Raw genomic sequence first — 17,373 nt, forward strand, 5'->3', positions numbered from 1 at the left:
CACCTTACCACTAATGACATTGCAATAGCTCTCATTCCCTGGGATCCCAGACCGTGGTGCTTCATACTAAGATGGGGGTCATTCATGTGGCGTAGGAAATAGGAGGCAGGGACCACACCCACTTTTTTGCATCCTTCTATATAGGCTGTTCTTCCTGTTGGATCATATGCAGTAGTGGTTTCTGTCAAAGACACTGGGATGTATTAGTATTCATAAAAATAGTTAATGGATTGTCAATAAACCAATATAATGTATTTAAATTGCTTTCAGAAATCAATGAAATTGATGAATATAGAAATAAACACCATTGATTATTGCTAAATATCTGTAATTGCCTCTTACCAAACTTTACATAAAACACAACAAAACATATCCAACATTTAGGCCTGGAGGAAGGAGGACATGGAAGTTACTTTTCAAATAAAAGATTGAAATTCACAATGAAAGTTGGTAAGGTATGCTTTCACACCCCCCCCCCCCCCCACCCCCCCCCCCCCCCACCCCCCCCCCCCCCCACCCCCCCCCCCCCCCCCCCTTCAAAGTTGCTTCCTGCAGGCCTGATTATACAATACATTAATAAGCTAGTTAATAAAAAATGAGAGCTGATTGTCACTATACACAACAGTGAAGGCTAAGCAGCTGCACTACACTGAACATCAGTATCTTTAGACCTGCATCTATATCTACTACATTGATTGACACCATCAAAAGCTCAACATGTATCATGCAGTATTAATCCTTAGTTACAACTAACACTGCAGAAACATAAATTGTGATTCAATACCAATTCTGATCGTGCATTAGTCAAAATTCAAACACACATGTAAATGCATGTCCTTATCGTCAATGACATCAGAATTGCCAATGTGATATACCAAAACTAATAGGGTACATATTTCTTGTTCTGGTGTAACAGGTCTTTTGTGGTCAAAAGTGAGGACAATTAACAATTAGAACTAAGCATAAACCTTTGTGATGGTTTTACATATTGTTCACTAATTATAGGTTTTTATTCATAGTCTATTTTACCCTCTTTACGCATTGCCTTGATTGTATTATTGAGTTATTGCCCTTTTTGTGTATATCCCGACCGGGTTGTGCCCGCCCTGGTTATGCCCGTCCGGATCTGTAGGTCCCGGCCGGGAATTGTTATTTCTATATATATACCTGTTGAACGGAGAATAGAACAGTAATAGTAGCAGTAGCAGATTTGTATATGAAGCAGTTGATTTCGGGGACAGAGGCTAAATTTAACTATAATGGTAAATATCACACTCCCTTGGATTTATTATGATCATGCTTCATATCTAAATTATGCTATTTTATACATGTTCGATTATAACAGAATATAATTATTTCTAAACACTGAGAACTCATTATCCTTTCTGGACCTGGATGTGAAAATGTACGGGATTACCCTAGACAGCCCCATTACACCTTGTTCAAAATGAAGACCCCTCCCCACCCTACAAATACGCTCTATGTAGCAATTTCGATTCAGGTGCATCACAAATATATTCTAAAATTACCTCGATTCAGGTCATTTAGATTGTATCTAAATCACAAACTTTGAATTAACTTCAACTTTGCTCTATACTTTTCATAATTCTACTGATAAACAAATGAAAAAGTAATAACAAAGGGGAAAATGAAGAAATTAAAAACATTTCACAATGAACTAAAAATACAACTGCAAACACTGCACATATCTAATGCAATCTGAAAAGTACAACATGCTAAGGTAATTAACTTCATAATTTTAAACACTTCCTAATTCACAAATTATCTTTGAGTGTTTTGGTAGTCAGGTTTCTATAATTAACAGCTTGATCATTAATATTGAAGGAAATGTTTGCACTTGGGACATTGGGTACGTTGTCAAAATTGTATACAGAATTAGCATATTGCTTCTTAACTTCTAAAATAATATCTTTTTAAAATACAATCTACATAATTTTCATCATATAATAAAGAGTTATTAACTTCCATAAACCTGTACCTTACTTGAAGTCATTAACATTGGTACAATCTATAACTAGACTCTATATTACACTTTTCTAGACCAGACAAAAGTGTCTCAGATATTAAGGAGGTGTACTACATTGTAAAAATGGCTGACTCCCTTTTAAAATATGGATGAAAATATAAATATCAGCAATATTTGTAGTTCAGTTATAAGGTTAGTTGGTTAACTGCTGAACTGTAGATCGCGGGTTTGAGTCCAGCAGGGGTTTTAAATCCCCCCCCCCCCCCCCCCCCAGATTACTTTCTACTAAAACTGCATATTTCGATTAAATAAAATGAATTTGAAAGTTTTCAATATCAAAATATTGTTGTAAAATTATCCTTCACTTTTCATGCACATCAAATTTCTCTGGTGTAGCATTCCTCCTTAAAAAGAAATCTAAACAGCTTTGTTTTAATGGAGTTTTTTTTTCCTCCACGAGTATCTACGAGTATTTTCATGTAGCTGCCTAAAAGGATCAATATAACCATTACTTTCCATTAACTCCAAGACCTTGTCCCTTGCCTTTGGGTTATTAGTACTTTTATAATTGTAATAATCTAGATCTCTGTTTAGACAAGATTAAAATCGAATCCCACCAAATAATGTTATAACACTGCAAATATGCTATCATCAATATATTTTTGTACATTATCAAAATAGGGGCGGGGGGGGGGGGGGGTGTCTGTCATTATTTCCATAAACAGTGCATGCATATCAATACTTCAAGACCTTCAATACATGCTTTATTAGTAGTACCATATCACCCTTTTTTTAGTCAGAGGTTTAAAATCAAAATTATTAACTAGAATTCTAGTTAATCTTTACAGGAGTCCACCTTAAGTTTGGTCCCATCTGGGTAAACATGATCTGATCTGAGCAATACAATGCTTTTGTCCTTACTGCATTTAGGTAATTTAAAACATTGGCTCCGATGTGCCAGTCATGTTTAAACAAATGGTAGATCCTCAGGTTGTCAGAGGTTGTTTAATTTTTAAACAGGGTCTAAATCATGCAATTCATTGAATGTACTGAAAAAATGATGTAAGTTTGTATTTGAGAAGTTGAGAATACACATGTATTCAAATTTAATGTTGAGGTATGGCGACAAGTTGCAATAGTCTCCTGAGTATGCTTACGTGACCTAAAAACCAGAATGGGTTCATATGTGAAAGTCTAGAAAAACAATAAAAAATGGATCAAATTTTAATTTCTACACACTGAATCAACAATCAAATCAACCAACCTGTACTGATTTCCAAACAAACTGTTTCTACTTATCATAGTTCTAAACCTTTTCACAAATGAAACTAGAGATTGTTTTTTATGAAAAACGAATGTCTCCCCAGCTCTCCAAATTGAAAGTGCTCCAAATGAAACCTCCCTTTAATGTACTGCATGGTATGGAGGAGAAAGCATGAGCAGGAACATAGACATTATGAACTCTCATAAGCCACATAGGAGAAGTGTTCACAAACTATTTTACACCTATACACCCCTCAGATTTACTATAACTTTAAAGAAAACAATTGAATCCTCCTGTTCCTACAATATGCACATTTGCATATGGCATTGATGTATTGTACAAATTTTTAAGTATATCGGATAAGCCATATAGGAGAAGTGTTCACAAGCTATTTTAACATCCTCCATCCCTCTTAGATCCACCATAACTTTTATGAAAATCATTGGATCCTCCCCTCCCACAAATATGCACATCTACAAATGGCAATGAAGCATTGCACAAAGTTTCAAATCTATCTGATAACCCATATAGGAGAAGTGTTCACAATAGGGGTGAAACGATGCATCGCGATGCGGCCGAATCGCGATGCAGTGGTCTCGATTCGATGTTCGATTTATTCCGGTCTGTTTCGGTTCGATACGGTTCTAGAATCATTGCACACATTGTTTTTGATAACACAGTTTCTGATTGGCCAATGGAATTGAAAATTGTCCAATCAACATGCGAGTATACTTTGCTGTATCAAAATGGACGCAGTCGAGTTGAAAAATGTACTCCCAACGTATAAATCCTGGGTATGACAACATTTCGGCTTTAGGACAAGTGACAAGAGTGTTGCTTTATGTTAAACGTTTTTACATATGTAGAATTTATTTGCAGAGAGCAATAAATGCCATGACACATAAAAAAAATCTTAGCATTATAAAGAATTTGGTACCTGCTATTGTATCGAATTGGAAATCATCGAATCGAGACTAAAGTATCGAAAATCGAATCGAATCGAGAAGGTACTGTATCGTTTCACCCCTAGTTCACAAACTATTTTATATCCTCCACCCCTCTTAAATCCACTATAACTTTTAAGAAAATAATTGGATCCTCCTGTCCCTACAATATACACATCTACAAATGGCAGTGAAGCATTGTACAAAGTTTCAAGTCTATCTGATAACCCATATGGGAGGAGAAGTGTTCACAAGCTATTTTACATCCTCCATCCCTCTTAGATCCACTATAACTTTTACGAAAATCATTGGATCCTCCCCTCCCACAAATATGCACATCTACAAATGGCAATGAAGCATTGTACATAGTTTCAAATCTATCCGATAACCCATATAGGAGAAGTGTTCACAAGCCATTTTACATCCTCCACCCCTCTTAAATCCACTATAACTTTTAGGAAAATTATTGGATCCTCCTGTCCCTACAATATGCACATCTACAAATGGCAGTGAAGCATTGTACAACGTTTCAAGTCTATCCAGTAACCCATATAGGAGGAGAAGCGTCCACAAGATTTTGTGACAGAGAGACGTACAGACGGACGGAAAGTACAAAAAGAATATGTCTCCCCCTGAAAAAGGGGAGACATAATAACAGCCATGACCAAATTATTTTACTTCTGCACTAAATGCTTTCATGGATTTAACAGAACTTATTTTTAAATTAAGGATCAAATCAAACAGCAGTAGTAGATGGATAAGGAAAGATTATTTAAAAAGTTAATTATTCCAGGAAATATTAAATACCGGTATCTAGATTGTATCATGGGAGATATTTAAACAATGGAAGCATGTGGTAATTTTGTATTATCGACAAAGCAAGCCTTTTTGTGACTTCAGCATGAGTTCAAACTGTATGAGGAATACAATGTATATAATACCAAAACATCAGATTAGCAAAGGATATTCATTAACAAAACATTAGTAAATGTAAATATTCAAATAAACAAACTTTTACATCATTTTCATTTTCTCTTCCTTTGGAACATCATTATAATTTGTAAACCTAAAAATTGAAAAAATGACGGCCAAATATCAACAATTTATCTTGTTACATTGTCATATTGCATACATTGTATCAGAAAGTAACCTGTAATATTCAGGCCTAGTTTACACAAAGCCAAAATGATCCCTTATGTATTTTGTACCCTAGTAGCTTACTGAGTCATTTTATTGCCAGAAGCCATTTTTTATCTAAAATGATGGAACCTAAGATTGTGATTTTATATTAAATCTGATAAAAGAATGTGACTTATTTTATCATGGGGTTATCATTGTAGCTCTTAACTATAGCAGTTGTCCCTGGTCAATACCTGACTGACTTTTTTCAAAGTCTTATACTCAAGACCACCCTTCTGAATTTAAACTTAATGAAATCCTGTTCTATCCTCTAAACCCCCAACTCGATCTGTAATTTAATATCGTTCAAGTGACCTCCTCTTACCATAAAACTTAAGTGACCACCAAAACCGTTCAAATGAAAAATCTCATAGCCACCTTTTTAAGTCTTTCATTTTTTTTGCACTCCCCAGCCCTGTTCCACACTTGCTATGGTCATTTTAAAACTCTTCCTCTATGATGGAACCATGTATTTCACAGTTAACAGTAAACATCCAGTTTGTCAGGTGATCAGGATATTGATATGTTCTGCAGATGTACTTTTTGCATCGTGTATAAATTTCTACAATGTTCATTGCTTTGAAAAGTCTGCAAACTTTATGATCAGCAGACTTCATTAAAGTTTTGCATGACATTAGTAAATGTGTTTCATATCTAAATGGATTAATCATACGTATTCTCAATATCCATTACCATACATGGATACTAAAACAGCATGAGTCATATTGTATCTAACACTGGATAAAACATACCACACAATTAGTATTGTGCAACTCAAAATAAATGCACTTAACCAGCTAAGGACACGTTAGTTGATTTGTCTGGGAAACTGTCAATACGTCCACATAACTAGGCTTACATGAATACAATTCATGCTGAAAGTTGAGATAGTATAATGAAACAATTTAAAATAGTTATTTTCCCCACCACAGAACAATACCCTGCAAACAAAGCAAAAATGAAAAACCAACTAAATCTATTTAAGTATCAGACCCCACATACAAAAGTATATCTAAAGTTAATCAAGTAATTGTATTTCATTTCATTCTTTATAATGTCATTGTTACATTTTATTCTGCACATTTTGACCTTGACCAAACACTAGTCCTTGACCGCCACCATATAAGGATAGTTACCACTGTGGCATCTGTACAGGAAGAGAAGCTCTGTCATACTATATTCCTCCTCATCTGTGTATACATACAATAATGGCCAGGATTACAATCATATACAGTCAAATGAGCTAGACAACCACTAAGTTCTTGTGTATACTGTCACCAGTAGCAAGCGGCTATCTATTTACCAATCCCAGACAAGAGACGACAGTACCTACATGTACTTAGCCTCGTTTGCTTTCATTTCCAAACCACCAATTGTGTTAATATTTCTATATTTTAACTCAAAGCATATATATACTTTAAGAAATATCAGTAACATAATGTTTCTATGCAATCATGTACCATGCACATTTAAAGCTGTATGGTCCTATGTTTTGCCACATGATGAAAATACTGATATTTTGTCCAATATGTTCATGTACATGTATTTATAAGGATACCTGACTCACCTTTTATTACTACAACTGTTTTAAGCAATTATTTGGTTCTAAATGTCAGCGTTAACAAATAACTTTAAATATCACTTAGTCATACTTAATGAATATTTAAAAGACAGTCAATGTGACTATTTCAGACATCAAAGAACATGGATACTTTAGTAAGAACAGTCAGATGTGCTTAAGACTGCATGCACACACATGTATAAAATGGTTTATTTGGTGCTTAATCCATCAACAAACTTGGACAGCCACAATTTTCTTTTTTGAATCCATGCTTCCATACTCAGTGATTTCAAATATCAACAAAAATGTATTTAGGATATTATGTACGTCACAATATTCTTTTATAAATAATCTATCCATTACTTTCATTTCACATGCAAATGTTTTCAAGCATATATAGTTTAGAGAAATTTGATAACTTATCAAACTAATTCAGCTGCATAAAAATAACTGTTTATGCTCTGGAAGAAAACTAACAGATCATACAGCTTTAATAAAAGCTATGATGTGACACTACAGTTACCTGGTAGTTGGTAAAATTGACACTGTGACAGTATTTAGCAAATGTGTTTCCTAAAATAGGATGAACAGTTAAGGGGAGATAACTCACAAAGTTACAACATTTAAATGCCTCAGTCACATATCACCAGATCACTGTCACATGATAATTTCTACAACCGATCAGAACTATTTCTGTAAATCTTCAGTATAACATGGTTTTGTGGCACACATATAGTACATTGCAGGGCCCCAAGGTGCCTCTTAAATTTCTTTCAACTCAAACCATAAGGTGTCCATATTTAACCAGGAGGTGTCTCACGTGACAATGATAAAGGACCCCTGACCTCATGAACCTTTATAAAGACATCGTCAGATGCCATATGATGACAATGGAAATAGTATGAATCCCTGTCATTTGGAGTCATCATTTACCGTTCATAAAATAATAAAACATCCATATGACTGCTGTGGGGACATCTCTCTGAATGAGGCATGAAAACCATGGCACCCACAGGAAACCAATCACACTCAAACAGACAAACTCTATGATTTTGCTTATTTTCCATTAACTTTGGGCCTGTGTATATGGATATGTGACTGAGGCATAAAGATAAATTAAGTAACAACAAATCACTACAAAAGTCATGCTTAATGTCCACTCAAACAATGCAAGTTCTACATGTCACACGTCACACAAAAACTCCACAAAAAAGTGTAAAATTAAAAAACTTGTGACAATAAAACCTACTAAGAGCTGCAAAAAGATTATCGCTAAACTTGAGGTTTGTGTCTATAGCATAAGCTGTTCTCAGATACTGGAAGTCTGCAACCAGGTCAATAGAAACTCCAGGGGCTGCACCTGCTCCTGAGGAAAGCATGCAAGGACAGAAAACAGGAATCAGAAGAAAAAACACACACCTCACTCATTGGATATAAATGCCAGTGTCAGAATTATACCATGCCCATATTGATTTACATATAAAATATTGAATCATTGCATGCTAACTTTGTATCTGTAATACATCTGCCATTTTTACTATTGCTATTCTTGGGAGGGAGGTGAGAACGTTCATCCAATGAATACATTCATATGTTAAAAAAGTCTTTCACATTAATTACACGCACTAAGTTAGTAGTAAATAGTTATGCAGAGTAATCAGATCATGAAACTTACTTTTTCCAAAATTACTATGAGTTTACACAAGTATCAGCTGACCTTCACAAAGTTGGGGACTACTGACCTCCAGTGGCAACAGCAGTCTGGTTAATTTAGACTCAGTCCTATGAAGTTATATTACAGGCCTTACTTGGATCAAACTTGCATGGAAGTTACATTTACCATAGGAATGTTCTGAACAATTCTAGCTTCAAATGTTAAGATCTGGCTGCAGACAAAGCTGCAGATCCTGAATGTGACCTATATTTTCCACATAATTGACCATGCTATAGCTTTTAGGGTAGTTTATAGTTTTTGGACTTGTTCACATTCTCAAGCAACTATATGTATATGCCTGATCTGGACCAAACTTGCATGCTGAGCATGCCCTATATACGAGGGCTGTTCGATATGTAATGTGTATTGTACGATATCTCAAAAGCAATCGACTCAAATAGTGAAATGAACATTACATCCCTTCAAAGTTTGAAGTCCGTGGTTTGAAATACGTAATTTCAATCTCTGCATCCATTTCTGAAATGCATCACAGTACGCTGATTTAGTTAGACCTCTGAGGCACTGACTGATGGCTGAGCCAAGGGCTTGTTGGGACTTGTAACGACGACCAGATAAGAACTTTTTAAGTTTTGGAAAAAGGAAAGTCGCATGGGGCTAGATCTGGAGAGTATGATGGGTGTGGCAAGACGGCAACCTTTTCCGACTTCAAGTAGCATTATCATGAAGTATACGAACATGCCTAAATCCTGACACAGGGTGTCATTTATGATAATATTTCTTGAGCTTTTTTAGTATATCTTCTCGGTAATACCAACCTGTAACACTTTTGCCCTTCGGCACCGGAATTTGTACGGATATACCAACTCATGAGAAGAATATGCAATAAAGAACCTTCTTTGTGCTTATGGTTCTTTTGGCAACTACAGGCCTTCTACCGTGTTTAGTTAGCCATATTTTGTTTCCAATTTTTCTTATTGGTTCAAAACCCATGTTTTGTCACAAGTAGCAATGTTTGCAAATTGTCTTTGATTGAATTTGGGAAACATTTTGAGCAATTGCTGAGCAGTTTGTACTCATATCCGTTTTTGGTCATCTGTCAATATATCTGGTATCCATCTGGCAGAAATCTTTCGTACTTTCAAAATACATTTCAAAATGAAATGCACCCGCCATAGCGATATGCCAAGAGCTTTGGCAATATCACGAATCGTGTCTCTGCCATCACTTTCAATTATTTCCCTGACTTTTGAGACATTTGCATTGCCTGTTACAGTCACAGGTCGGCCAGATTTTGCTGCATTTTGACAGACTCTGTGTCAGTCAGAAATTTCTTTCTCCACCTACGAACCATCTCATAAGATACCTTATAAGACCCATAAACTTAAACTTCCCCCAATTCAGTAAAAATCTGCATTACCAAATGACCAAGTTTTGTGCGAACTTTTGTATAAGCTCTAATTTCTTCAATATTCTCAACCCGTTTCCCAACCATTTTTACAACAGTGGTCAACGACTGGCTCTATTGAAATGACTATAAGTTTAAAACTATGTGGAGCTGAAGGCTCGTGCTTACACCATTGGAAGGGTTATTAAATAAAGCTATTCAAGTATATCATCATCCATGAAATCGTGCAAAGTGTTATCGCACTGTGGTACAATACACATTACATATCGAACAGCCCTTGTAATTTCCTGATGATTAAATTGTTTTGGTTAAATTTCTTGAATTTTGTCACATTCCCAAATAATAGGCCCTACCAAGCTCAAACTTACAGAGGAGTTACCTCCAAGGATGTAAAATACCATACTTGCTTCAGATGCTGAGTGTGACCTACATTTTTTGACAATCAAATGACTAAGCTTTGGAGCAACTCCCTTGATACACATACTTATCAAATTCTTTCAAAGTGACAATCTTCCATACAAGGACCAAATGTATGCAAATTGTGCATCATCATCATACTAACATCACAAATGCAAGTATGAAGTCAGTAACCCTAATGGAGGGAAATTGGAAAAGACTGCATTTGTTAGACTCTAGGAAGAACCAGAATGCTAGAATACTTTCCCTTTAACACTAGGAACAGCTCAGTGCTCTATTGCCCTTAGTCACTGGCTTCAATCTATTGTACTCATACACATTACCAGTATATAACTGATAAACATGATCATATAATCTAGTATCATCATATCATGTTGTCATTTACTTAGATCATTTAGTACAAGAAATAGGAAAGAATTTAGTCCATATATACCTCATAGAATATGTTTGCACTTGGTATTTATTTTCTGAGTTTCAACCCTATTTATCAATTAAAGACCTTTGTTGAGGTGAGCTATGTAGGCATTGCCCACTCCATGTTCAAATATATTTGACAGTTGCAGTTGTTCGCTAGGAATTTTTTAGCAAGGTAATATCCGATACAGGTGATTAGATCACATCCATCACCATGTGTATGTGTAAAACACAAGGTTGTCAGTGATACAAGAAAATGTCAAGAACAAAATAATAAGGTGTAAAATTTGGCGAAAATTTCATTTAAAGTCCATAAAAATATCAGTATATTAAATATAAAGAGATTGATTTTTTTCATATTAAATCTCCACCGCAGTGAATACTGGTAATCATGCATTTTCACAACATTACAAGGTTCACATACCTTTATCCTCCAGATCAGTATCAAAGGCTTTTTCATCACTGATATCCACGGTGGTGAAATCAATCTCCGGTACACGATCTCTTGGTTTTGTCTGGATTTCTTCATCGCTTTCACTATGATCCGAGCCAGGAATGGACTTTTCCAGTCGAGATCCCCTACTTTCTGGTCGGGACTTTCTACTGCTGGCTCGACTTACTGTCTGTATTGAAAAAAATTACTCATAATAAGTCCCTTGACAAAATTTTACCATCCCTTCCTTTTACAATCTCCTTCTGAAACTGATCACAATGTAAATATACAAGGGGTCCACATGGGTTTTAACGGTAACTTGAGTACCACACAACATGAAACTATACCTACAAAGGTTGTTTGTTGCTGGTGGGTCTTCAACTGGCTGTCTACAGGCGTTAAGTCAGTTGTGATGATCATTTAAGTATCACTATCATTCTCAGATTTATAAATAAAAACAAGAATATCAGTAAAACTGATGGAATACATCTAACCAATGAACTATACTTCATATAAGGAATGACTTGCATAATGATCTGTTGAAATTAAGGTTTTAATCTAAAATGACCTTGAGAGATCTTGGTCCAAAAGATTAATAACTGTAGAAATATTGTTGAAATGAAGTATATCTTTTATATACATGGTATATGTTAGGAGAGGCTTGACAGATGACTACTCATCCTTTCCTATGAGAGCTTTAATGATTCTGAGCTTATTTTATTGTGTTTTGTCAAAAAAACATTTACCTGAATTAAGACATCATAATACACAAGATTCATGCATCATAGTAAAATATCAATTCATTGCGTAGTGACCATAGTTCTCATACATCATGTTATGGGAGAAGTACACTTATTCAGACAATATTAATCTAAATTTTACTCCCTTTTAGACAAGCGATCATGTATGATGCAATGACAAAGGGACATCACCCAAAAGTGAGTCAGTCATAAGTACTTATTCAATTCAGTATGAAATTGTGTCAGAATTATATATTCATTGCATCAAAATGAACTCTAACATAGCTCTGTATGCAGATATGTACAATACAAAACCTTAATATGTACCAGTTAATATCTGACAAGTTCCTCATTTTAAGATCTGATACCTATTGATCTGGATACCGTCTAAGTGACTTCAGGTTTTTAAAATGTAGACATGGAAACACAGGGGCGGGGATGATTCTAAATTTGAATTTAAAAAGTGCTGACTAGACTTAAAACATTGTGTGTGTATAAAGTCATAGTCATGCAAGTATTTCTATTTTTTGAGTGAAAAGTGGTGAAGATAATGAACAGTGATCAATCTCATAACTCCTATAAAGAATACAAAATAGATAATTGGGCAAACACGGACCCATAAACAAACCAGAGGTGGGATCAGGTGCCTAGGAGGAGTAAGCTTCCCGTTCACCTGTCACACACACCCGTGAGCCCTATATCTTGATCATGTAAATGGAGTAATCTGTAGTCAAAATCAGTGTGCCAGGAACAACCTAACAATTAATTGGTATGAAACACGTCAGACAGCATTTGACCCAAAGATAGGTTGTATTGGCAAACTAGATCATTATAACGACCATAGAATTTGCGAAATACTGACTTTAAACAAGATTATTGAAACCCCTGTAACATTAACTTGTTTGTCAGTAGCTTACCTCGATTTAAAAACTGATCATACGCAGAACAAGCTCTAACGTATCAAATCAGTTGGGAGATATAAACACTATATGCAGGTGATAATGGAACATTGCTACATAAATATGGGAAGTTGACAATGGAAAAACTGAAATTATCCCATTTGTCATAAAGTTGAGTTGTTAGTTTGCCATTATTACCTTTCTTCAATAAAATATCAAAGTACAAAGCAGATGTGGAGGACTCTGTGCTGTCTTTTATTTTGAGTTCATAGGGACATATTCAATCAACATATCAATGAAAATGATTATTGTTAAAAGACAAAACGTCATCAATATATCTAAATGTCGAGTTGAAGGCCACAACAAGCAGGTTTTTTTATCTCACATAGGAGCTTTTGAATAAACTCTGCTTCATAAGAATATAAAAACAGGTTAGCTAACAAAGGAGCACAATTCTTGCCCATGGGAATTTCAACAGACTGTTGGAAGACCTGATCACGAAATAACATGAAAATATTGTCAATGAGAAACTCCAGCATATTTTTAATTTCAACTTCAGAGTACTTGTGCATGGAATCAGAATGGTGTTTAAAAAAGTAATTTTTTGGATGACTGATCACTCGATACGAATATTTCCTTTTTCCATTTTTTGTTAAAGAAGCAACTGTCTATGATGTCAAAAATCTAGTCTTTAATTGAGGAATGGTCGTGTAAAGTGTTGAAAAGTTAGACGTTTTGATGTTGATTTGAGAAAAGTTTTACAATTTCAAATTTTCTTAGTTCTTTAGAATTTTTTAGAATCTACATTTGATTTACACCACTTCTGGCATATGTTGTGGCACAGTATGTTTGAAGTGTTTCCTTCACAATTGTTAATATTTTCTTGAGGAGCAAAGTATAATGAATTTAGTGAATTCTCAAAAATAGCCGAAATTACATCAGGTACAAATATAGCATATTCTATCACTTTTATATCAAGCATTCACCTGGTGTATAACCCTCATTCTCTGGTGGATTATTAACCCTCTTTCTCTGGTGGATTATCAACCTTCATTCTCTGGTGGATTATTACCCCTCCTTCTCTGGTGGATTATTGCCCCTCATTCTCTGGTGGATTATTACCCCTCATTCTCTGGTGGATTATTACCCCTCCTTCTCTGGTGGATTATTGCCCCTCATTCTCTGGTGGATTATTGCCCCTCATTCTCTGGTGGAATATTACCCTCATTCCCTGATGGATTATTACCCCTCATTCTCTGATGGATTATTACCCCTCATTCTCTGGTGGAATATTACCCCTCATTCTCTGGTGGAATATTACCCTCATTCCCTGATGGATTATTACCTCTCATTCTCTGGTGGATTATAACCCTCTTTCTCTGGTGGACACCCCTCATTCTTTTGCGTAAGAAAAATTGAATGTTGAAGACTCTGATAAACTTAGCCCATATCCTCTGAGTGAAAATGTCACAAAGGTAACTAAATCTTCATTCTACCTAAAAAGCTCAGGTGCGACAAATTTTATCAACAGACTGAATGAACACCCTTCTATCCAAAGCTGGATATTTACACAGATGTTAGGCCTTTTCAATTGAGAAATATGTTGGAGCACAATTTAAATGCAACAGCTTGCATGAAGATAAGTGATTCTCTCTGAATTAAATTTTATCACGGAACATACTGAACAGTGCTTGTACAATCTACTTCTTCTATGTCAGTTCTTTACCAAAATAAGTATTTGTAGAGGTGATTATCAATACACAACAATTAACAAATGACATCTGTATCACAATTCTGTCACAGACAGATAGACAGACAGAGAAAACTGTGTCAAACCCAACATTTTTTTTTTTGTCTCCACCCCATGACAAAGTTTAGTGTCATATCCTGAGATGATTGAGTTACAATAAAACAGCAAATATGTAGAGCCAGCGAAAAACAGTCTGTTATAAGCAAACTTCATTATATCTAATAAAATATTTGTTAATTTTCCTTTCATGGGGAAATAAATATCATTTTGCAGTAAGCATGAATTTGTTTTAGGCATGTTTGTCATAAGCGTGTTTTACTGTATAACTATGCTAAATCAAAATGTCATGAAAAACTGAATCACACCCATTTCATAAATACAATATTAACAGCTGCAAATTCTGGGAATAACTATCTGATGTTGGAGGGTATGATCCATTAAAGAAATAAAGATCCTGTTCTCTTGTATGTTGCAGGATAACCTCCGAGGTCGAGAAATGTTGTTTTGAAATATAAAAGCTTCAGTTGCACGGTCATGTTTCACCCCAGATAATGAACTACCATGAGAATTTAAAGTTAGTGGGCAACCTGGAAAGCAAGGGACCTATGGACAGCCCCTAACAGTTCAAGAAGAGCAAACAGGTGGAAAGTTTGGAAGGGGGGGGGGGCATGTCATATTGGAATTAGATAAAAATTAGTGTAAATACCACACTCCGGGGTTGCTAATTTTGTATTGGTGCTAAAATTTCAAAACAATTCAAAAGATGAAGTATCAAATGATCTTTGTAATTATATCAATGAATTAATGTAAGTATGAGTACTAATATACTTTGCACCTTATGAAAGACAAATATTGTCCTCAAATACTTTCTTTTGATCATTTGAAATAAGTGATCGCATGATAATTAGTACGGATGGAGGGGGGAGGGTACAACAAAGCCCCACCCACTGAATTTTTTGGGGTTTATATTTACTTTATGAAAATACCGGTGCTACAAATCTATTAAGTGGAGTTCAAGATATTTATGATATTCTGCTGAGTAAAGGACAGATTACTTTCTTTAAACATCATTCAAAGGCAATATTCATTTCCAAAATGTGTCAGCTCTAGTCCCCCCCCCCCCCACCCCAACCACCACCACCACCACTGTAGAAGTAGACTCTTAAATCAAATGACTTTATCATCTTCCATTGTAGTAATTCATAAGTCTCGAAGGTTAATCTAAAAATATGTTTACCTTTTTGCTACATGCAACATTTCTTGGATTAAGAACTGGATGAGTGGACATCCGATAGATTGACATCCGTCGTTTACTATCCATTGTGTGATCAATGCAGTCAACAAATTATTCCTGAGTGGAATCCCACACCAGACAAGTTTAACAACTATATCTGTAACTAAGCCAGCTACTGAATCAAATATTAATCACCAAGAATCTTAATCAAGCCAAAATCACAGCAATTAATCCATAAAATATCAATCATTTTCCCATCACAGATCCACCATTCTCAGATTCAGACACCTGTACTGTGACATTAACTGGTTGTAATCAAATTGTCAGGTGTATGAAGTCGCTAGTTATCACTAACACTTGACGACAAGTCCTTATTGAGAATGATACTCTGATAATCCAATGGAATCCCTGACTGCATTATCAGTGAAGCATCCCACTTTAAATTTCACACAATGAAACACAAAGTCCATCCCAGTATAACAGACTTCTGTCATTTGCATGACAGTTAAGTTCACAGTGAATATAAATATCAAATTTCAATTTATTTCTGATGCAAAAATAAACTTTAAAACCGTTTAATTTTTTGTTAAATTCAAACTGAATCAGTAGACCTTTTGAATCACTATTCAATTTGTTCTTCTCTTTCAATATTCCCCTCCCTTTTGATCAAGCTTGAATACTGCTCTTTTGAATATCAATTTTGTAAACTCCAAACATGTGATTTGAGGATAAATGTAAAACCAGGAAATCTTCTGTTTAAATTCCAGTGTGTATGGTCGGAAATTATGGGTGTATCCATGTCCCCTGCATGCATATTAAAACTTCTAATCAAAAATCCAATATTTTCTTTTGCAAACAATTCAGTCCAAGTCAAACTTCAATAACCAATAAATAAAACAAAGTATTTACTCTTTTCATTGAATAGATCCTTCAAGATCAACAAATACTGTACCATTAGACAAAACACCAAAAAAATTTTTCTTGAAATTCCCTCAGTGAGAAAACAGAGCTCCAGTTTGAATAGTTTGGTGCACAACGCTGCTAGGGGACAGTTAAAGAGGTCTGAAAGCTTTCAAGAACAATTGCTTATACAGGTGTAGCTGTAAGACACAGGGAATAATTCCATACATTGATCCAACCCCTGATGTATAACAGTAACAGGGAAACTGTCACCACCAAAACCTAGTACAAACACAACAAATTGATCAGGGAACAATGTAAATACCCACAGAGAAAAAACATTATATTTCAACATGTTTAACATATCATTTACAAAACTACTGAAAGAGGAATGTACTGAGAGGTAAAATCTAAAGTATTTTCGACTACTGCCTTTCCCCAAAAATGTACCATATAGTAAACATAGTTATATAGATTATTTATTAGAAGGTTTATCTGAATATTCCTGAGCCAAAGACCACAATGCTTACTGAATGACCTTGCTTTTCACCTTGGGTGGCTATGTAAATTA

General features: G+C 35.2%; 1 protein-coding gene across 13 annotated transcripts in view; it reads right to left on the bottom strand.

The window, feature by feature from the left end:
- The window catches only part of LOC125650557 (leucine-rich repeat-containing protein 74B-like), a 58,065-nt gene that overhangs the window by 23,113 nt on the left and 17,579 nt on the right, over positions 1–17,373 (bottom strand). For 5 of the 13 annotated variants that reach the window (XM_048878952.2, XM_048878941.2, XM_048878972.2 and 2 more), the window contains exons 2-4: positions 11,271–11,469; positions 8,185–8,301; positions 9–181 (exon numbers count right to left, since the gene is read on the bottom strand). In XM_048878952.2, the coding sequence (XP_048734909.1) occupies positions 9–181; positions 8,185–8,301; positions 11,271–11,469 (489 nt within the window). Of the gene's footprint in view, positions 1–8; positions 182–6,510; positions 6,565–8,184; positions 8,302–11,270; positions 11,470–15,905; positions 17,068–17,373 lie in introns of those variants that run through there. The other 8 variants (XM_056153591.1, XM_048878967.2, XM_056153619.1 and 5 more) reach the window with 6 other exon arrangements.

This window comes from Ostrea edulis, chromosome 1, assembly GCF_947568905.1.
Source record: "Ostrea edulis chromosome 1, xbOstEdul1.1, whole genome shotgun sequence".
NCBI lineage: Eukaryota > Metazoa > Mollusca > Bivalvia > Ostreida > Ostreidae > Ostrea > Ostrea edulis.